This window comes from Muntiacus reevesi, chromosome X (assembly GCF_963930625.1).
Source record: "Muntiacus reevesi chromosome X, mMunRee1.1, whole genome shotgun sequence".
Taxonomy (NCBI): domain Eukaryota; kingdom Metazoa; phylum Chordata; class Mammalia; order Artiodactyla; family Cervidae; genus Muntiacus; species Muntiacus reevesi.
Window position 1 is genome coordinate 39,991,977 of NC_089271.1, and position 16,084 is coordinate 40,008,060.

The window sequence follows — 16,084 nt, forward strand, 5'->3', positions numbered from 1 at the left end:
CTGGACCCAAAGATGGCATCAGGGGGAAGGCTTCTACTTCCTTTATGTGGGCCTATGTTTCCTAGTATAAAATGATGGCATCTGAAGTTCTTAGCTCCAATGTGCTAAATTTAAAAGTATTTTTGGGAACCCTGGAATAGCTGAAAGAAGTGATCAAGCAAAAAAGATTAACTAAAAAAAAAAGATTAACTGAAAAATCCCTTTAATTAGTAAAAAACTGGGTGAAAAAAACTATGCGTCTATGAACTTGATGCCTTTAATCTCTTTTAGTTAGGTTCAAATAAATATTTTGTATATGAAGAGGTCTTTCTTTTGAAGATATCTCTTTGGCACTAGATTTCTGATATATATTGCCAAAGTACAGACAAAGGTAAAACTATCAGCATTTTTCAAAAAACAGCAAATTATAACATTAATAACAGAAATAGATTTTACCAAACTATACAGTAATCCCTGACTCCTCTCAGTTAAAAACATGTCTGAAAACTGCTGATTTTAACCTGCTTTCAAAGCTTAAACTTTCTAACAGACACACATTTTTAAAGGCCTGGCAGGGTAAAGAACGAAGCTTCTGTCTCCCTTCTAATAGTGAAACACTTTAAATACCTGGAGTGACAGTGAATCCTGGCATCTGAGGTTTTCACTGGTGGTGGAGTGGAATGGGGTTGGTGAGAGCATGTGGAGGGGCAAAGAGGGTACATTAAAAAAAATGCAATTCTAAAAGGCTGGAAACAGCATACAGGCGTACAGGGCTCTGCTAAGAGATCATGATGTGACTATGACCCGACTCAGCCTCTCTGTAGACCTTCCTCTCCTTCTGTGTGAAACAAAGACCTGACTATAAATAGGAGCTCATTTGGGGCTGACAACTGAGAATTCTCGGCAGACTCACTTGAATTGTGTTTGGCTAATAGAGCAAAGAATATATTAAACAGGTTTTACCCTATAAAACAGCAAAATATAAAGGTGAAAAATGGCTCACCAGGCTTCGTTTATATGAGAAACCAAAAGAACACAACACAGACATACCATTCCTGAAGTTCTGGAGAAGGAATGAGACCTGCCGTTCCATTTTTGGAGTTTTCCAGTTTACCCTGCCACCAATTGTGATCGTCCTTACTAATAATCTGGATAATGTCACCAACTCTGAATCGAATGCCAGCTTCTTTGCAGGGGATGAGGTCATCCTTAGCTGGATCATATTCAAATTGTGCTCTTACATAGATCTATAAAACAGGAGTTTGTAAGAAAAAATGCCATGGTGATACGAAAGAAAACAGCTCTAACTGAATAACCACAGACTAACACTACAATACGAACAGGACATTAGATGGTGAACACAAATATGATGCATGGAAATACAACACAAAAAACTGCTACCACTAGAACAATGTACTATTTTTGATGTGTACAGTTACAAATCTCTGCTCTTTTTATTTGGATAGAACACTTAAGATACTTGTTCAATAAAGACTTAATTTCTGCTTTTACTATAACAGAATAGGCTTAAAATTATAGTGAAATACGCTTACCGTTTGAAAATCTGCATATATGTAGTTGATATTATGGGTAAGTTGTCATGATCACATGGCAGGCTTTAAGCCATAACCACAAGCATTCAGGGAAGGTTTTAACCCTAAAGCAGCACGATACGAAACTAGCAAGAACTCAGTGTTGGGAACGTGCTATAAAATGCCTCCATGACAACTGGCAGTGTGTCTACACGCTGCTGATAAACTTAACTGTAATTCAAACATTTTAAACAAGCATTTAAAGGTAGTTTTATTTTTCAAATAGCATTTCTACTTTATATTTGCATTTTACTCTTAGAGAAGAAAAATGAATTTAAATCCTACGTTTGCCAATGTAACACTTAAAATCTGCACAGAGCTTCAGAAGATGGATAGTTCAAGGCTCTGAGTTTTATTATATGTAAATGTAACTAGTAAATATAAAAGGAAACAGATTAGCATACAAGGGGTTATCGCAGTTATGAATTACTGGATTTCTAAATAACGTAAAACAAGGTGCTAGAAATTCAGTATTGCATCATCTGAGTGATTTCTATCAGGTGCTAGTTTATGCAAATCTTAACTCCCAATTTGATTACTTTTAACAGCACATTTCAAGAAAAATTCCATAAAATTTCTATCTTGAAATTACATTTGAATATTAATATTAAAGTCACTGTAAAACCAACCTGAAGGGTTTGAAACTATTGTGTTATTATTCTGTTTGTTTCTTTTCAGAAATCCAGCCTATAAAAGTTATAAGTCTCTGTATTTGCACCTAAAATTTATACTCGAAGTGCCAGCAAATAAAAGTTGCTTGTCTCAGGCAGCACTTAACTTTTCATGTCTGATTAGGACATAAAGCCAGGATTTTTCTGTTGTTTTTTCCCATTGTATACAGCTTTTAGAAATACACATGCAGATATAAATTAAGAAAAAACCTTCAAACTTCAGATAATTATTGCTTAAAAATGTTCATTGGCATGTACATTTTAGTTATTCTTAGAATTTGAAGAATTTTGCAGCCTTTAAAAATTTATTTCCACCCCAGAGGCAGGCCCTTAAGATCCCCAAAGGCTGAATTCTTAACCATCAACACAAAATGATCAGGTTGAAATTACAATAACCATCACAGCTACAAGGATGTTAGGGAAAAAATCCTTATAGAGAATTAGTCATGTGTAATGTGTTAAAATGAAATGGTACAAGCTCTCAATGCTCAAATGTTATGGTCCAAAATGCAGACATTATGGGATGGAAAGGGTTAATAAAGGATTGGCTATTAGCAGCTCAGTTTAGAGAAGTTTCTATAGAGGATATCTATTCACCTGTCGTCCTTTTGGTTGGGTAGTTGATGGCAAGTCCTGTAGAATAAAGCCAACCCAGGAGAAAAATTTTCATTTACTTTTCAAAGAGTACAAGGTAATTTGTGTGTTCTGTTACATTATGGTTAAAAAAATGAGCTAGATTTAAGTTGTAAAGAGATAATATACATTATTCCATTTCTCAGAAATGTTGAGTTATCAAAAAAAAAAAAAAAAAAATCAAACCCAGGCCATTTAGCAGCAAGCTGAAGAAAGCAGGTAAATTTAAGCAGAGAGAAATGTGTTCTTAAGAAACAACTCAGCATCTTCAACACAAAAGCCACTGCAAGTGAAACAGCCTATTTAAAACCCCTCCCCCCCAAAACTCAAAAGAGCTGTTGCCCTTTTCGACTTAGTCACTGCAACCATTTAAGATTTTGAAAAATTCAATGGTTGTATGGATTTTTCACCATCTTAAGAGTTGTTAAATGTTAACTATTATAAATGAATTCCTTTGGTAGCCTATTTTGAAGTTGCAAATAAAAGTCACAGGAAATTTTCTAACATTTCTCTTACTTATATCATTCCATCTGAGGTGATCTCAAATTATTTATAAATTATCTCAAATTATTTACAAATTTACCTCATAAAAATGATATATTTAAAAGGGCAAGTTAATAGGAAAAGAGTGATACTGCTGTATCATTAGAACTCTCACTTTTAACAGCAATATCAGCAACTTAAGAGATTTTGTTATTTCAAAATATTTCAAAAATTCACACACCTGCACCTATAAGTGCTCCCATTTGCTTACGTAAATTAAAAACAATTCTTTTTACTTTCCAAAATGGATAGTTCTGAAAAAAAGTAAAATTCCAAGTTCAAGTCAAAATATAAAGTACTTTGTGTTAAAGATGTGATAATAGCGTGGCTTAAGTGCAGTTTGAAGCCAGTTCCTTTTGCTTTTCATATCCAGGCAAGGCTTATAATTCACAGAAGTATGTGCACGTACCACAATAACAGAGGGCACACCAATTCGTAAACTTAGATAGCGGAAACTAAACATGTTGCTGATATCACTCAGAATAGACAACTACAAAGCCCGAGAATACCCAAATTCCTACTCTGCAAAATTCTTACATTTCTTTATCTTTCTCAAGTGAAAAAAAAAGTTGAGAAATTTCAACAAATTTCCATTTACATCCTCTGCATAACTTTGAGCAAAGTCATAGACAGTAGCTGGGTGACACAGAAATATTTTGAGAATGACCAAAGCAGTCTGGAACTACATTTCTTCAAATTTAACTAATGAAAGGTATTTTCAATGAGAAGAACAAGATTTTCCAGGTGTAAACTGCATTGTAGCTGTAGTAGCCTTGTATATCGGCAGAAGACAATATTTCCACTGAACACATGTAACTAGAACACTCATGGCAGGTGGCACCAACAAAATTGTCACACTTTGCTGTGTGGAGCTAGAGTTCTTACCGAAACAGAATTGTTAGTGCTGCTATGACCATTAGCTGGGGACTGTCTGGAAGTGGAGGGGGAATCTCTCTGAAATAAGACACAAGGTTCATTAACACAGAACACCAGCACAGAAACAAGAGATATTCACATCAACAGTTACAACCACAGTCTGACAACCATTTCCTTTGAGGTTTTAGCTGTAAAGGTGCCATACTGACTTACTTGCATGATTTCAGAGAAGCATGAAAAAATGTTTGTGCAGTCTGAAGATTCACATGTTGTAAGTGATGACCGTGTCATTCATTAATCATTTCTTTACTGTCTCTAACATTCTATAACCTTTGCTTTTTTAAAATGAGAACCTGAAGGGTGACTTGATATTCAAATCCTATCAACTACTGTAAACTGACAAAGATTACTATAACATTGTGCTAAAGATCCCAGTTGCATATCTTTTTAAATTGAAAATTAGGTTTTAAAAGTATTTAATAATCTTTAGGTACTTCAGTATCAAAAATTACTGAATGACACAATTTGAAGTGAAGTGAAGTCACTCATGGACAGTAGCATGCACCAAGCTCCTCCGTCCATGGGATTTTCTAGGCAAGAGTACTGGAGTGGGTTGCCATTTCCTTCTCCAGGGAATCTTCCCGACTCAGGGATGGAACCCAGGTCTCCCGCATTGTAGACAGACGCTTTACCGTCTGAGCCACCAGGGAAGTAAAGTGAACCTCAAAAAAGACTTCTTATGTTGCAATCACCTTAGAATCTTTCTAGGCTAGATATTACTAATAAGGGTAAAAGACAGTTATAGACCAGAGAAGAAACCTTTATTATTTAAGAATATTTTAGCAGATTAATTAAAACAATAATCTTGAGCCTCTACAAACATTACACTTCTGGCAAAGATTCCAGCAGCCACAGCCAACTATACTATATGACACATTCAAAATCCTTTCCAGGCTCCACTCCCTTGTCCAAATCAACTATAATGTTAAAACAAGGAGAGGATGAAAGTATTTAAAATTTTAGTTGAGTTCTTGGAAATCTTTGAAATGTGCAGGTCTGCTCAAAAGACATTTGCTTTTTCTAGAAGACTTAAAGAAAACTTCTGGAACCTGTTGGCTTTTAAATAATGGGATCCCTTAGATGAGGATTCTCAGATGTTAGTGAGTAGAATGTCTAGGTGCCACCCCCAGAGACTTATGTCAGTAGGGCCAGGGCGTGGGGTGGGGGTCCCCGCTTTTACCAATGGCCAGGGTGATGCTGAGGTAGGTAGCCAGAGAGCCTTTCTTTAGGAAGTACTGTTGTAGCTGGGAAGAATTCAACCACAGGCTTGAACTCTGCCAGAGGACAGGAGAGGCAAAGAGACTGGTGGGGGAGGTACCTTTATTCCTACTATTCAGAGGTTGAGAAGGTAAGAGGGGGCTCTTTTTACTTAAGAGCATAGCATTTATATGTGTTCTACTGGTCCCACCTCAAAACCAGTTCAACCACTCAAAAACACAAGAGAAACTTATATTAATAACTAACACTATCTTCTGGCTAGTGAGCCAAAAAGACAAAAACCAATCGCATTTACTAAATTTCTTCCAAAATGTGAAATGGTATGAGGACCACTTATGATTTTAGAATATCAGAATGCTTGACATTAAAGATGCATGTGACAGTTTTTCTTTTCCAGCAAGGTTTGTGTATTAGGTAACAAATTTCAAAACTATGAATCCTGGAACAGAAGGAGTTCTGTCTTTTGTTTTGAAATATAACTGAAGTTCCATAAAAAGCCACCAAGAGGAGCTCAAGACTTGATATAACAGAAACCCCACTTGTCATGGCTCACTAAAAATATACTTGACGAAACTACAAATTCTTATACATATCTTCAATAGGTTTAGGAAAAACAGGAAGCCTCTGATTTTTCTTGTGAAATTTACATCACTACTAGAGACAGGAAGAAATATTATAATTTCTCCCTCAACTTCTCCTAAGTACAAATTCAATTTTCAAGATGAGTTCCAATGAGTTGCCAGCCAGTCTTAAACATTCACTGGAGGAAATGTGTACTTCATACTGATGTTACACATACTTGGAAGGTGCACATGAAAGTGCGAGCTTCAGAAAAAAATATTCAAACTGAAGGTGCAATGACCAAAGGATGCCCTCACTTAGGTTGGTTCATATTTCCAAATATAAAAAGAATGATTTTTGAGTCTCACTTGCTAACCAATAGCAAACTGAATATAGGTTGGGAAAGCTACAGTTTCTCAAGGATAAGCCTACTGTAAGAAAGGAACTTGGGGTTTGTATTACTCTAGAACACTTACTTGTTTAAAAGTCAGACAGCATTCCAATTTAAACAATTTCACAGAACGTTGCAAAAACCTCTATTCTGCTAATAACATCAGTTATCAATTCCTCATAGGCTTAAAATCCATCTAGAGACCTGTCAGAATTACTTGAATAACTCTATCTTAACAAGAAATAGACCACTTTTCAGATTCTTGGAAAGAAGAACTATCTAATGTGATTTCTTAACAAGGGAAGTGAATATATACTTCCTGGAAAAATTATTGCAATTATGATCTTTCATCTTCCTCCAGAGACTCATTCTTTATTAAACCTCTGTCATTATTTGGAGCTTCTCTCTATGTATTTTGCTTCGCTTCCAGCCTGCAGGAAGTTCAGGTGGAGAAGAACCCCGTGGAAGAGGGATGAGTAGGTGGGTGGGACCTACTCTGTTCCGTTATCTTTGTTGTAAAATTGGTGTGCAGTGATCAACAGCACAGGCAGAAACAATTTCCCAGAAGAAGCCAAAACATTCAGCCATCAGCAGACAGTTAGTTAAGAACCCAGAGGAGATGGGGTGTTTCGTTAGAGCTATTACCTCACAGGACGATGACTGAGTGCGGTAACTTGGCACGATCTTGAAGGTGATACTCCCCCGCATTTCCCGCTAGAGGAAACAGAAAGGAGAGCTCTTTGAACAAACAAATGTTGCACACAACAACACGTAAGAAACCACTGAAAACGTTTTGGGGGTATTTAGTGCAAGCCAGCTGAGAGCGCAGGGGCCTAAAAACGAAACCGAGTTACAAAAGCAGGAACTGCTCACAGTAACAAAGGAGGCTGTTCCTGGGAACAGCCCTGCAGAGTCAAGGCTGACTGCCCTGTTCACACAGCAGTGGCGCGCCAGACCTCTGATGGGGATCTTTTCACAGATGCGGAGGCAACTCTAAGTGACATGCCTTTCGAAAGTGAATACAAGTTGAAATGGACTACAGAACAAGTAATTATGTAAGAATTATATTTGGGAGGCTACATGATGATGGTGTACTCCATAAAATCTGCTTTTTATTTCATAATTTAGGCCTTAGTTTTGACTGTCAGTGACTGTGGTGCTTATTGTACCTTAAGTAGATATAAATAGGTCAGGAGGCTGCTATACTGTGGTGGGAAGAAGGTGCAGGACCAGAGGTCTAAACATCTCCCTCTGCTCGCCAGGACCTGTCATTCTGCAGCCCCTAGCCCGCCCCAATCCAAAGCCTAATTTGAACACCAATTTTGGATATATATGGTAAAAAATGGCCTGGTCTACCATGACTTTCCTTTCCCCTGCTCTATAGAGAAATCCCATATAGCTGGCTATGACTCAGCTACACAGGAAAGAGACTTCTGACACTGCTGATGTCAGCAGAGTTGAGGTCAGTGAGAAACTAATTCACAAGTATGCACAACTGCAAAGGTTTTCTTTAAACATCAGCTCACTAAGAACCAGGAGACAAAGGACTGAACGGAGAATGTTCAAGCCCATACTGCTGAAAATGGGCAAAATGTTTCTAAGCTCTGCTGCATGTAAACATTTTTCTAGTTCTCAGTTTCTATGAATGTTACACAAGTCCACACAGATGATGGTACCAGACTACAAAAAAAATACCCCTTATTTAATAAACAAGTTAATGAGCTGAAAGTCGATTTCAGGAAAAGAGACTTTCATTTACTCACAAGCATTTTTTGCAGCTGTTCCACTGTTTGGTTGGCTACACTGATGCCATTGATTTCTCGAATTTCATCTCCGACATGAAGTGTACCTAAGAAATTACACAAAATTATAAACATGAAATGATATATACTTTTATAATAATAAAATCCAAAGTCAGCAAGGTAAGTAATTTTTAAAAATTAAGCTAAATACTGAAAGCTAATATTCCAGAACCAGGTATGAGTTAGGCTCATATAGTAAACTCGCCAAAACAGATACACCTAACTTACGGAGGAGAGTTTTGAAAGATGACTGTAAAAACCTGCTTATTTTTCTGAGAGAGTCCTTATGTATACAGCTGTTTACAACTATGACTTCCATATGCGACCTGTCTGGGTTCATATCTCTGCTTCATCATGTACTAGCTTCAAGATCTTGGGTAACTTACTGAAAATTTCCCTGAAAACTCATATTTATAAAATGGAGATGAAAATAGTATCTATCTCATAGGATTGTTGTAAGGATTAAATGAGTTTAATAGATGCAGAGGACTTAGAACTGTTCTTGGTGCATAGTGCCATTTAAGTATTTGCTGTCATCATCATTATTATCTACCAAATATGGTACAAAGGTTGTTGATTTTTCAAAGAATTGTGGTGATAATATCTATATATCAATAAATTTATATTAGACATACTGCAACTTTTTAATAATAATTTGGTAGGCAGGCATTTCAGGGTTCTGTCACACTTCAACTAGAAAAAGTGAGAAACAATGGTTATGTTATGTAAATTTTTGCTTTATTTATGAATTGCTCACACGTTTAGTTATTGACCTGACTTCATTATGAAAAGCTCATGGTATCTTTAAGACATACACACTAAAATGCAGATAAATAAAGAGACTTGTCTTTGCTTCAAAGTAATCCAGGGGCAGTAGGGCAAATACAGGTGAAATCAGTATGGTCATGAATCAACAATAATTCTACCTGGGTTATTCGTACATAGGTGATCATTGCACTATTCTTTTCACTTTTCTCTACTTGAACTCACTGCACTGTTCTCTCTAACCATGTTTGAAAGTTAACATAATAAAACATAAAACAAAAATTTGGGGACATTTGTCTTCAATATGGTGGATTAGGCACTCATAGACTCTCTTACAACTATATCCCGTGTAGGACTCACCCCTTGAAGTATTACTGGGTCTCACAAAATGAATGTGAATCCCCAAGAATACTTCCCATTTCCATCCCCACTCTCCCGTCCACAGATAAGAACCCAGTGAGCTGGATCCAGAGTGGTGGCAAAATCAAGATGGAATGAAACCAGTGGGAGGGGTAGATGCCATTGCTGCACTGCCTGCTGGCTGCCTTCTGAGTCTTGGGCCAATAGCAAGTTAGAAGCTAAGCCCAGGATTCTGCAGGGAGCCAAGACCCAGTTCAGTGGCACTCTGTGGCAGCTGGTAAAACACAGAACAGACCATTTTTGAAGGAAAGTATTCCCGGTTTAGGCTCCCAGGACTTCTACTAATTTGAGCAAGCAATAAGCTTATAATCAAAGATCACCAAACATACAATAAGGCAAACTATTATGTGAGTCATCAGAAAGAGAAGAAATAGATTTAGATCCTCAAGGAGGACAGATGCTGGAGTGGTCAGATATAGACTACAGGAATACCTCATTTTCTTGTGCTTTGCTTTACTGTGCCTCAAAGATAACCACATTTTTTATAGATTGAAGGTTTGTGGCAACCCTGTGTTGAGCAAGTCTATCTGCGCCATTTTCCCAACAGCGTTTGCTCACTTCCTGTCTCTGTATCACATTTTGGTAATTCTCACAATATTTCAAACTTTTCCATCATTATTATATTTGTTATGGTGATCTGTGATGAGTGATCTCTGCTGTTTTGGGGGTATTATGAACCATGCTTATATAAGATGGCAAACAAAATTGCACCAAAGGATTTAGAATATTACATAAACTTAGTTAATAAAGCAGTGGCAGAGTTTGAGAGGATTTACTCCTGTTTTGAATGAGGTTCTACCATGGGTAAAATGCTATCATGCAGCAGTACATGCTACAAAGAAACCATTTGTGAAAGGCAGAGTAGATCAATGAGGCAAACTTCACTGTTGTCTTATTTTAAGAAACTGCCACAGCCACCTCAGCCTCCAGCAACCACCACCCTAACCAATCAGCAGCCATCAACATCTAGACGATACCCTCCACCAGGAGCAAAGAATATGATTTGCTGGGGCTTAGATGATGGTTAGTATTTTTTAGTAATAAAGTAATTTTAAATTATATACATTTTAAAAGAAATAATGCTACTGTACACTTAGTAGATAATAGCATAGTACAAACATAACTTTTATGTGCACTGGGAAACAAAAAAGTTCATGTGACTCATTTTATTGCAGTGGTCTGAAACCAAGTCTGTAATATCTCTAAGGTATGCCTGTATAAAATAGCTATATGTTAAAGAAAAAGAAAGAAAGGGACCTTTTTTGCAAGGATGAGCATGCAACAAGACATTATCAGATGTGAACAGACAGATCTGAAAATAAGAATAAGAACAAGTGACTAGTACTTCTAGAAAGGAAAAATATAATCAGTAGCATAAGTCAATGAATGGAGTTGAACAGGAGTTCAGATATGGCTGAAGAGTTTCAGCTAATTGGAAGACATAACCAAATAAATTAACTAGAATGCAGGTCAGAGAAATAAGGAGATAAGGAAGATAGGAAACAAGAAATAAAGCATGAAAAAGATATTAAGAGATATGGAGGGAATGTCTAACACACATTTACCTAGAGTTCAGAAGGAGATGATGGAGAGAATGAAGAGGCAATATTTTAAGAAATATGGTTTCAACCTGGGCTGGTGATCTGTTTCACCCTTGATAGTATCCTTGTTTCAATGCTGTTCTCTCTGAACATCACACCCTTGCCTTCTCCCACAGAGTCCAAAAGTCTGTTCTGTACATCTGTGTCTCTTTTTCTGTTTTGCATACAAGGTTATTGTTATCATCTTTTAAAATTCCATATATATGCGTTAGTATACTGTATTGGTCTTTATCTTTCTGGCTTACTTCACTGTATAATGGGCTCCAGTTTCATCCATCTCATTAGAACTGATTCAAATGAATTCTTTTTAGTGGCTGAGTAATATTCCATAGTGTATATGTACCACAGCTTCCTAAAGACCCAGAGGGATGGGATGGAGAGGGAGGTGGGAGGGGGGATCGGGATGGGGAACACATGTAAATCCATGGCTGATTCATGTCAATGTATGGCAAAAACCACAACAATATTGTAAAGTAATTAGCCTCCAACGAATAAAAATAAATGGAAAAAATAAATAAGTAAATTAAAAAAAAGGAAAAAAAAACACATGTAAAAAAAATGGGAAAAAAAAAGAAATTGGTTTCAAATGGTTTCTCTACTTGAACTCACTGCACTGTTCTAACCATGTTTGAAAGTTAACATCCATTCAAATGGTTTCAAATTTTCTTGAATAATGCAATTATGATCACACAGCTCCAGGAAGAATAATGTATCCCAAATAGGATAAATAAAAAGAAAGCCATGCCAGGAGGTAGTAAAACTACAGAACATCGAAGACAAAGAGCTTAAAAAGTCCAGGGGGAAAAGAGAGATCACCTACAAAGCAAGGACAATTGTAGTGACACCAGGCTTCTCAAGATCAAACAACAGATGCCAAAAGAAAATGGAATGGTAACCATTAACCTAAAATTGTGCTCTCAGCAAAAGTAATCAAGATTGAGGTGGAAATGAAATATTTACAGATAACACCACCTGAGGGAGTTTATCAACAAGAGACTATCACTAAAGGAACTATAAAGGATGTAGTTTAGGAAGAACGAAAAATGCTCACCAAAGGATGGTCTGCAATGCAAAAGGAATAATGAACAAATAAAATTGTAAACATTTATGTAAATTTAAACAACAATGGTCATGTATTTTAAGATAATTTCAAATTTGTGGATTTAAAATAGGACAGAATAAAAATGCTGGGCATCTGTGTACATAAGCAGTCATCTCTAAAGACGACAAGAAGGTACTAAAAGGCTGATGGTGTTACCTCTTGCTCTCCAGGGTGAAGGAAAGAGGTGTTAAGCACATGTACAACATGATCTCAAAGAAAGGAAGTTTAATTTTTGGACAGGAGAATCACTTTTGGATCAGGCTCTAAATACTAATGCATATAACACAGTTGCTTCAAAGAGGAACCTAAACCTACATGTCCAAATCTTATCCATTGGAGAGTTAACAGTAGTTCCACTTTCTCAAAAAATCATTTTTTGTCTACTTCAGTCCTTAGTGAATTCCCTTCTTAACTGCATTTACTGTAGCAGGTGTTAAGAACTTAATCACAGATTTGATCTTTCTTATTTTATCACTGAAATATTATATTGTTATTTATCAAACTCTAATTTCCTAATTTATTAGTATATCACATTCCTGAATGAATTAGAGTAGTCAACTGTCATTTAACTTTGCAAGTATATATACATATATCTTAGATCCCATAGTAGATGTCTTCCATATATCCTGGGACCCATATGATACTTCAGTTTATCTCCCATGGCCTCTAATAAGTCAGGATCTAAAGAGTAACACAGAGATGCTCCAGCAACAGAACTGTATAGTATAACTGAAGCATGTGAAAATGAATACAAGTGAGTGGAGGCCAACAGTGATTAAAACCAAAGACAGATAAATCATTTATATAAACCATCAATAAAACTGATTTTTTAATATTCATCACATAATTTATTTATTCATTTATTTTTATTAGTTGGAGGCTAATTACTTTACAGTATTGTAGTGTTTTTTGCCATACACTGACATGAATCAGCCACGGATTTACATGTGTTCCCCATCCTGATTCCCCCTACCCCGCCATTTTTTATATGGATCATAAAACACTATACTATACGAAAAAAAATTTAAGGTAGGAAAGAAAGAATTATATATGGAACTTACCTTGCCTGTGAATCATGCCCCCATGCATGATTCTTGCAACAATACAGTGATTTAGTTCATTCATTTTTAAAGTGATTCCCTGTAAAAAGTTAAGCAAAAAGAGAATTACTATGAGAGGGCATTCTTTTTATATCTGTGATCATGCTGTAGATAACCTTAACTACAAAAGTAGGTAAACATTAAAGAAAATATGGAAAATGGAGGAGAAAACTCCACTATGCCATGACAGAAATTAATTTTGATATTTTGGTTACTCTAACAATAGCATACATACATATTTAAAAAATTTTTTTTTGGCTTTTTTTGGTTCTTTTTTATCTTTTTTAAAAATCTTTAAAAATTTTTTTCTTTTTTTTCGTTTTATTTATTTTTTAATTTTTTATACTTTTTTTAGCATACATATATTTTATATAATGCTTTTTAATCTTATAAGTATTTTCCATGTTGCTAATTCTCCACTTGGTCATGATGTATTTTTCTTTTTTGAGGTATGGATTTGTTTAGAATTTGTGCATCTAAATACAGAAGGGTTACTGGTCTGTAGTTTTCTTTCCTTGCAAAATGTCTGGTTTTGGTATCAGGGTAATGCTAGTAGCTATTATACCTCTTCCTCCTCCTTTTCATCAAAAATAGTAAGTTGAGAAGAATTCTTCCCTTTTCAATGTTTTGGGAGGAGTCTGTGTACAATTGGTACGGTTTCTTTATTATATGTTTGGTAGAATTTACCAGTAAAGCCATTTTGGCCTGGAGTTTTCTTTGAAGGATTTTTAAAAAAACTAACTTCAATTTTTAAATAGTATAGGGCAATTCAGTTTATTCCAAAGTGAGTTTTGGTAGTTTGTCTCCCCAAAAATGTGTCTATTTAATTTAGGTTGCTGAATTTATTGACATAAAGTTGTTTACCATATTTTCTTATTATTCTTTTTATATCTGTAGGATCTGGAGTAATGTCACTTCTCTTATGCATGATACTGGTAATTAGTGTCCTCACCCCCACACCTGATTGATCTGATCTTGTCCAAGGAAAAGCTTGTTTTATTGATTTTTTTATTGTTTCACTTTCTATTTCATTGATTTCCACTTTGATCTTTATTATTTCTTTTCTTTCACTTACTTTGGGTTTAATTAGCTCTTTTTTTTTTGGTTCTAGTTTCTTTTCTTTTTTTTTAAATGAATTACTTTATTTAGCTGCACCAGGTCTTAGTTGCAGCATGGGGGATCTTTGATCTTCCTTGCAGCATGTGGGATCTCTAGTTCCCTGACCAGGCATCGAACCTGGGCCCTCTGCTTTGGGAGCGCGGAGTCTTAGCCACTGGACCACCAGGAAAGTCCCTGGTTCTAGTTTCTTAAGGTAGAAGCTGAGGTCATTGTTTTAAGATATTTCTTTTTTTTAAAGACTGGTATTTAGTGCTACACTTTTCTCCCTAAGTACTGTTTTAGCAGTATTCTACAAGTTCTGGTATGTTGTGATTTCATTTTCATTCACTTCAAAATACTTTAAAATTTTTCTTTTGATTTCTTCTTTCATCCATGGGTTATTTGGAATTGTATAGTTTAGTTTTCAAGTGCTTGAGGATTTCTCCTGACATCTTTCTGTTATTCATTTCTAATTTAATTCCATTGTGGCTTGAGAATATACTTTGATATTAATATAGTCATTCCAGCTTCCTTTTGATTAATGTCATCATAGTATATCTTTTTCTAGTCTTTTCCTTTAAAATGATTTGTTTTTATTTATAAAGCATTTCTTGTGGGCAATATATAATTTGGTCTTGCTTCCCTCCTATACCCCAATCTGACAATCTCTACTTTTTAATTTGGGAGAATTTAGACAATTTATATTTAATATGATTACCGATTACTGACGAACATATCTTCTTGCCATTTGATTTCTATTTGTCCCATCTCTCCTATGCTCCCCTTTTCTGCATTCTTTTGGATTAGTTTATTTATTTTCATTCTATTTTCCCCTCCTGTTTTATTAGCTATAATTGTTTTGTTGTTTTAGTGGTTGCTTTAGGGTTTATAGCATACATCTTTAACTTAGCAGTCTACCTTCAAGTGATATTATACCATGTGAAATGTATAACAATCTTACAACAGTATACTTCCACTTCCTTCCTCCTGACTTTTGTGCTGTTATATATTTTACCTTTACATGTTAAAAAATCCCAAACACATTGCTACTATTTTTGTTTAGACTTCCATTTACCTTCCAGAGAGATTTAAATGATAAGGATATCCTTTAACATTTATTACACTGTAAGTCTATCGAATTCTTTTTGTTTTGGTAAGTCTGAAAATGTCTTTATTTTGCCTTTTTTAAATTAGTGTTTTTTAAAATACTATTTTATCTTTTAAATTAATTTTTATTTGGAGTATAGTTGCTTTACAATGTTGTGTTATTTCCTTGCTGTACAGCAAAGCGAATCTTATATATATATATACATATATATAATATGCATATCACATACATATATCCACTCTTTTTAAGATCTCCTTCCTATTTAGGTCACCACAGAGCATCAAGTACAGTTTCTTGTGCTAAATGGTAGGTTCTCATTAATTATTTTATACATATTAGTGTACATATGTCAGTTCCAATTTCCCAATTCGTCCTGCTCTCCCCCTTGGTAACCATAAGTTTGTTCTCTATATCTGTGACTCTGTTTCTGCTTTGCTAGTAAGTTCATCTCTACCATTTTTCTAGACTCCACATATAAGTGATACTATATTTGTTTTTCTCTGACTTCACTCTGTATGACAATCTCTAGGTCCATCCAAATCTCTGCAAATGGCACCATTTCAT

The 16,084-nt window shown here is 35.5% G+C and overlaps 1 protein-coding gene and 1 long non-coding RNA gene across 9 annotated transcripts in view; one reads left to right on the forward strand and one right to left on the reverse strand.

The window, feature by feature from the left end:
* CASK (calcium/calmodulin dependent serine protein kinase) overlaps positions 1-16,084 on the reverse strand; it is a 369,874-nt gene that overhangs the window by 31,850 nt on the left and 321,940 nt on the right. For 2 of the 8 annotated variants that reach the window (XM_065915185.1, XM_065915184.1), the window contains exons 15-20: positions 13,276-13,354; positions 8,288-8,373; positions 7,170-7,238; positions 4,304-4,372; positions 2,840-2,875; positions 1,030-1,226 (exon numbers count right to left, since the gene is read on the reverse strand). In XM_065915185.1, the coding sequence (XP_065771257.1) occupies positions 1,030-1,226; positions 2,840-2,875; positions 4,304-4,372; positions 7,170-7,238; positions 8,288-8,373; positions 13,276-13,354 (536 nt within the window). The remainder of the gene's footprint in view (positions 1-1,029; positions 1,227-2,839; positions 2,876-4,303; positions 4,373-7,169; positions 7,239-8,287; positions 8,374-13,275; positions 13,355-16,084) is intronic. The other 6 variants (XM_065915189.1, XM_065915188.1, XM_065915187.1 and 3 more) reach the window with 3 other exon arrangements.
* LOC136153399 (uncharacterized) overlaps positions 1-16,084 on the forward strand; it is a 103,429-nt gene that overhangs the window by 13,570 nt on the left and 73,775 nt on the right. The window lies entirely within an intron of this gene.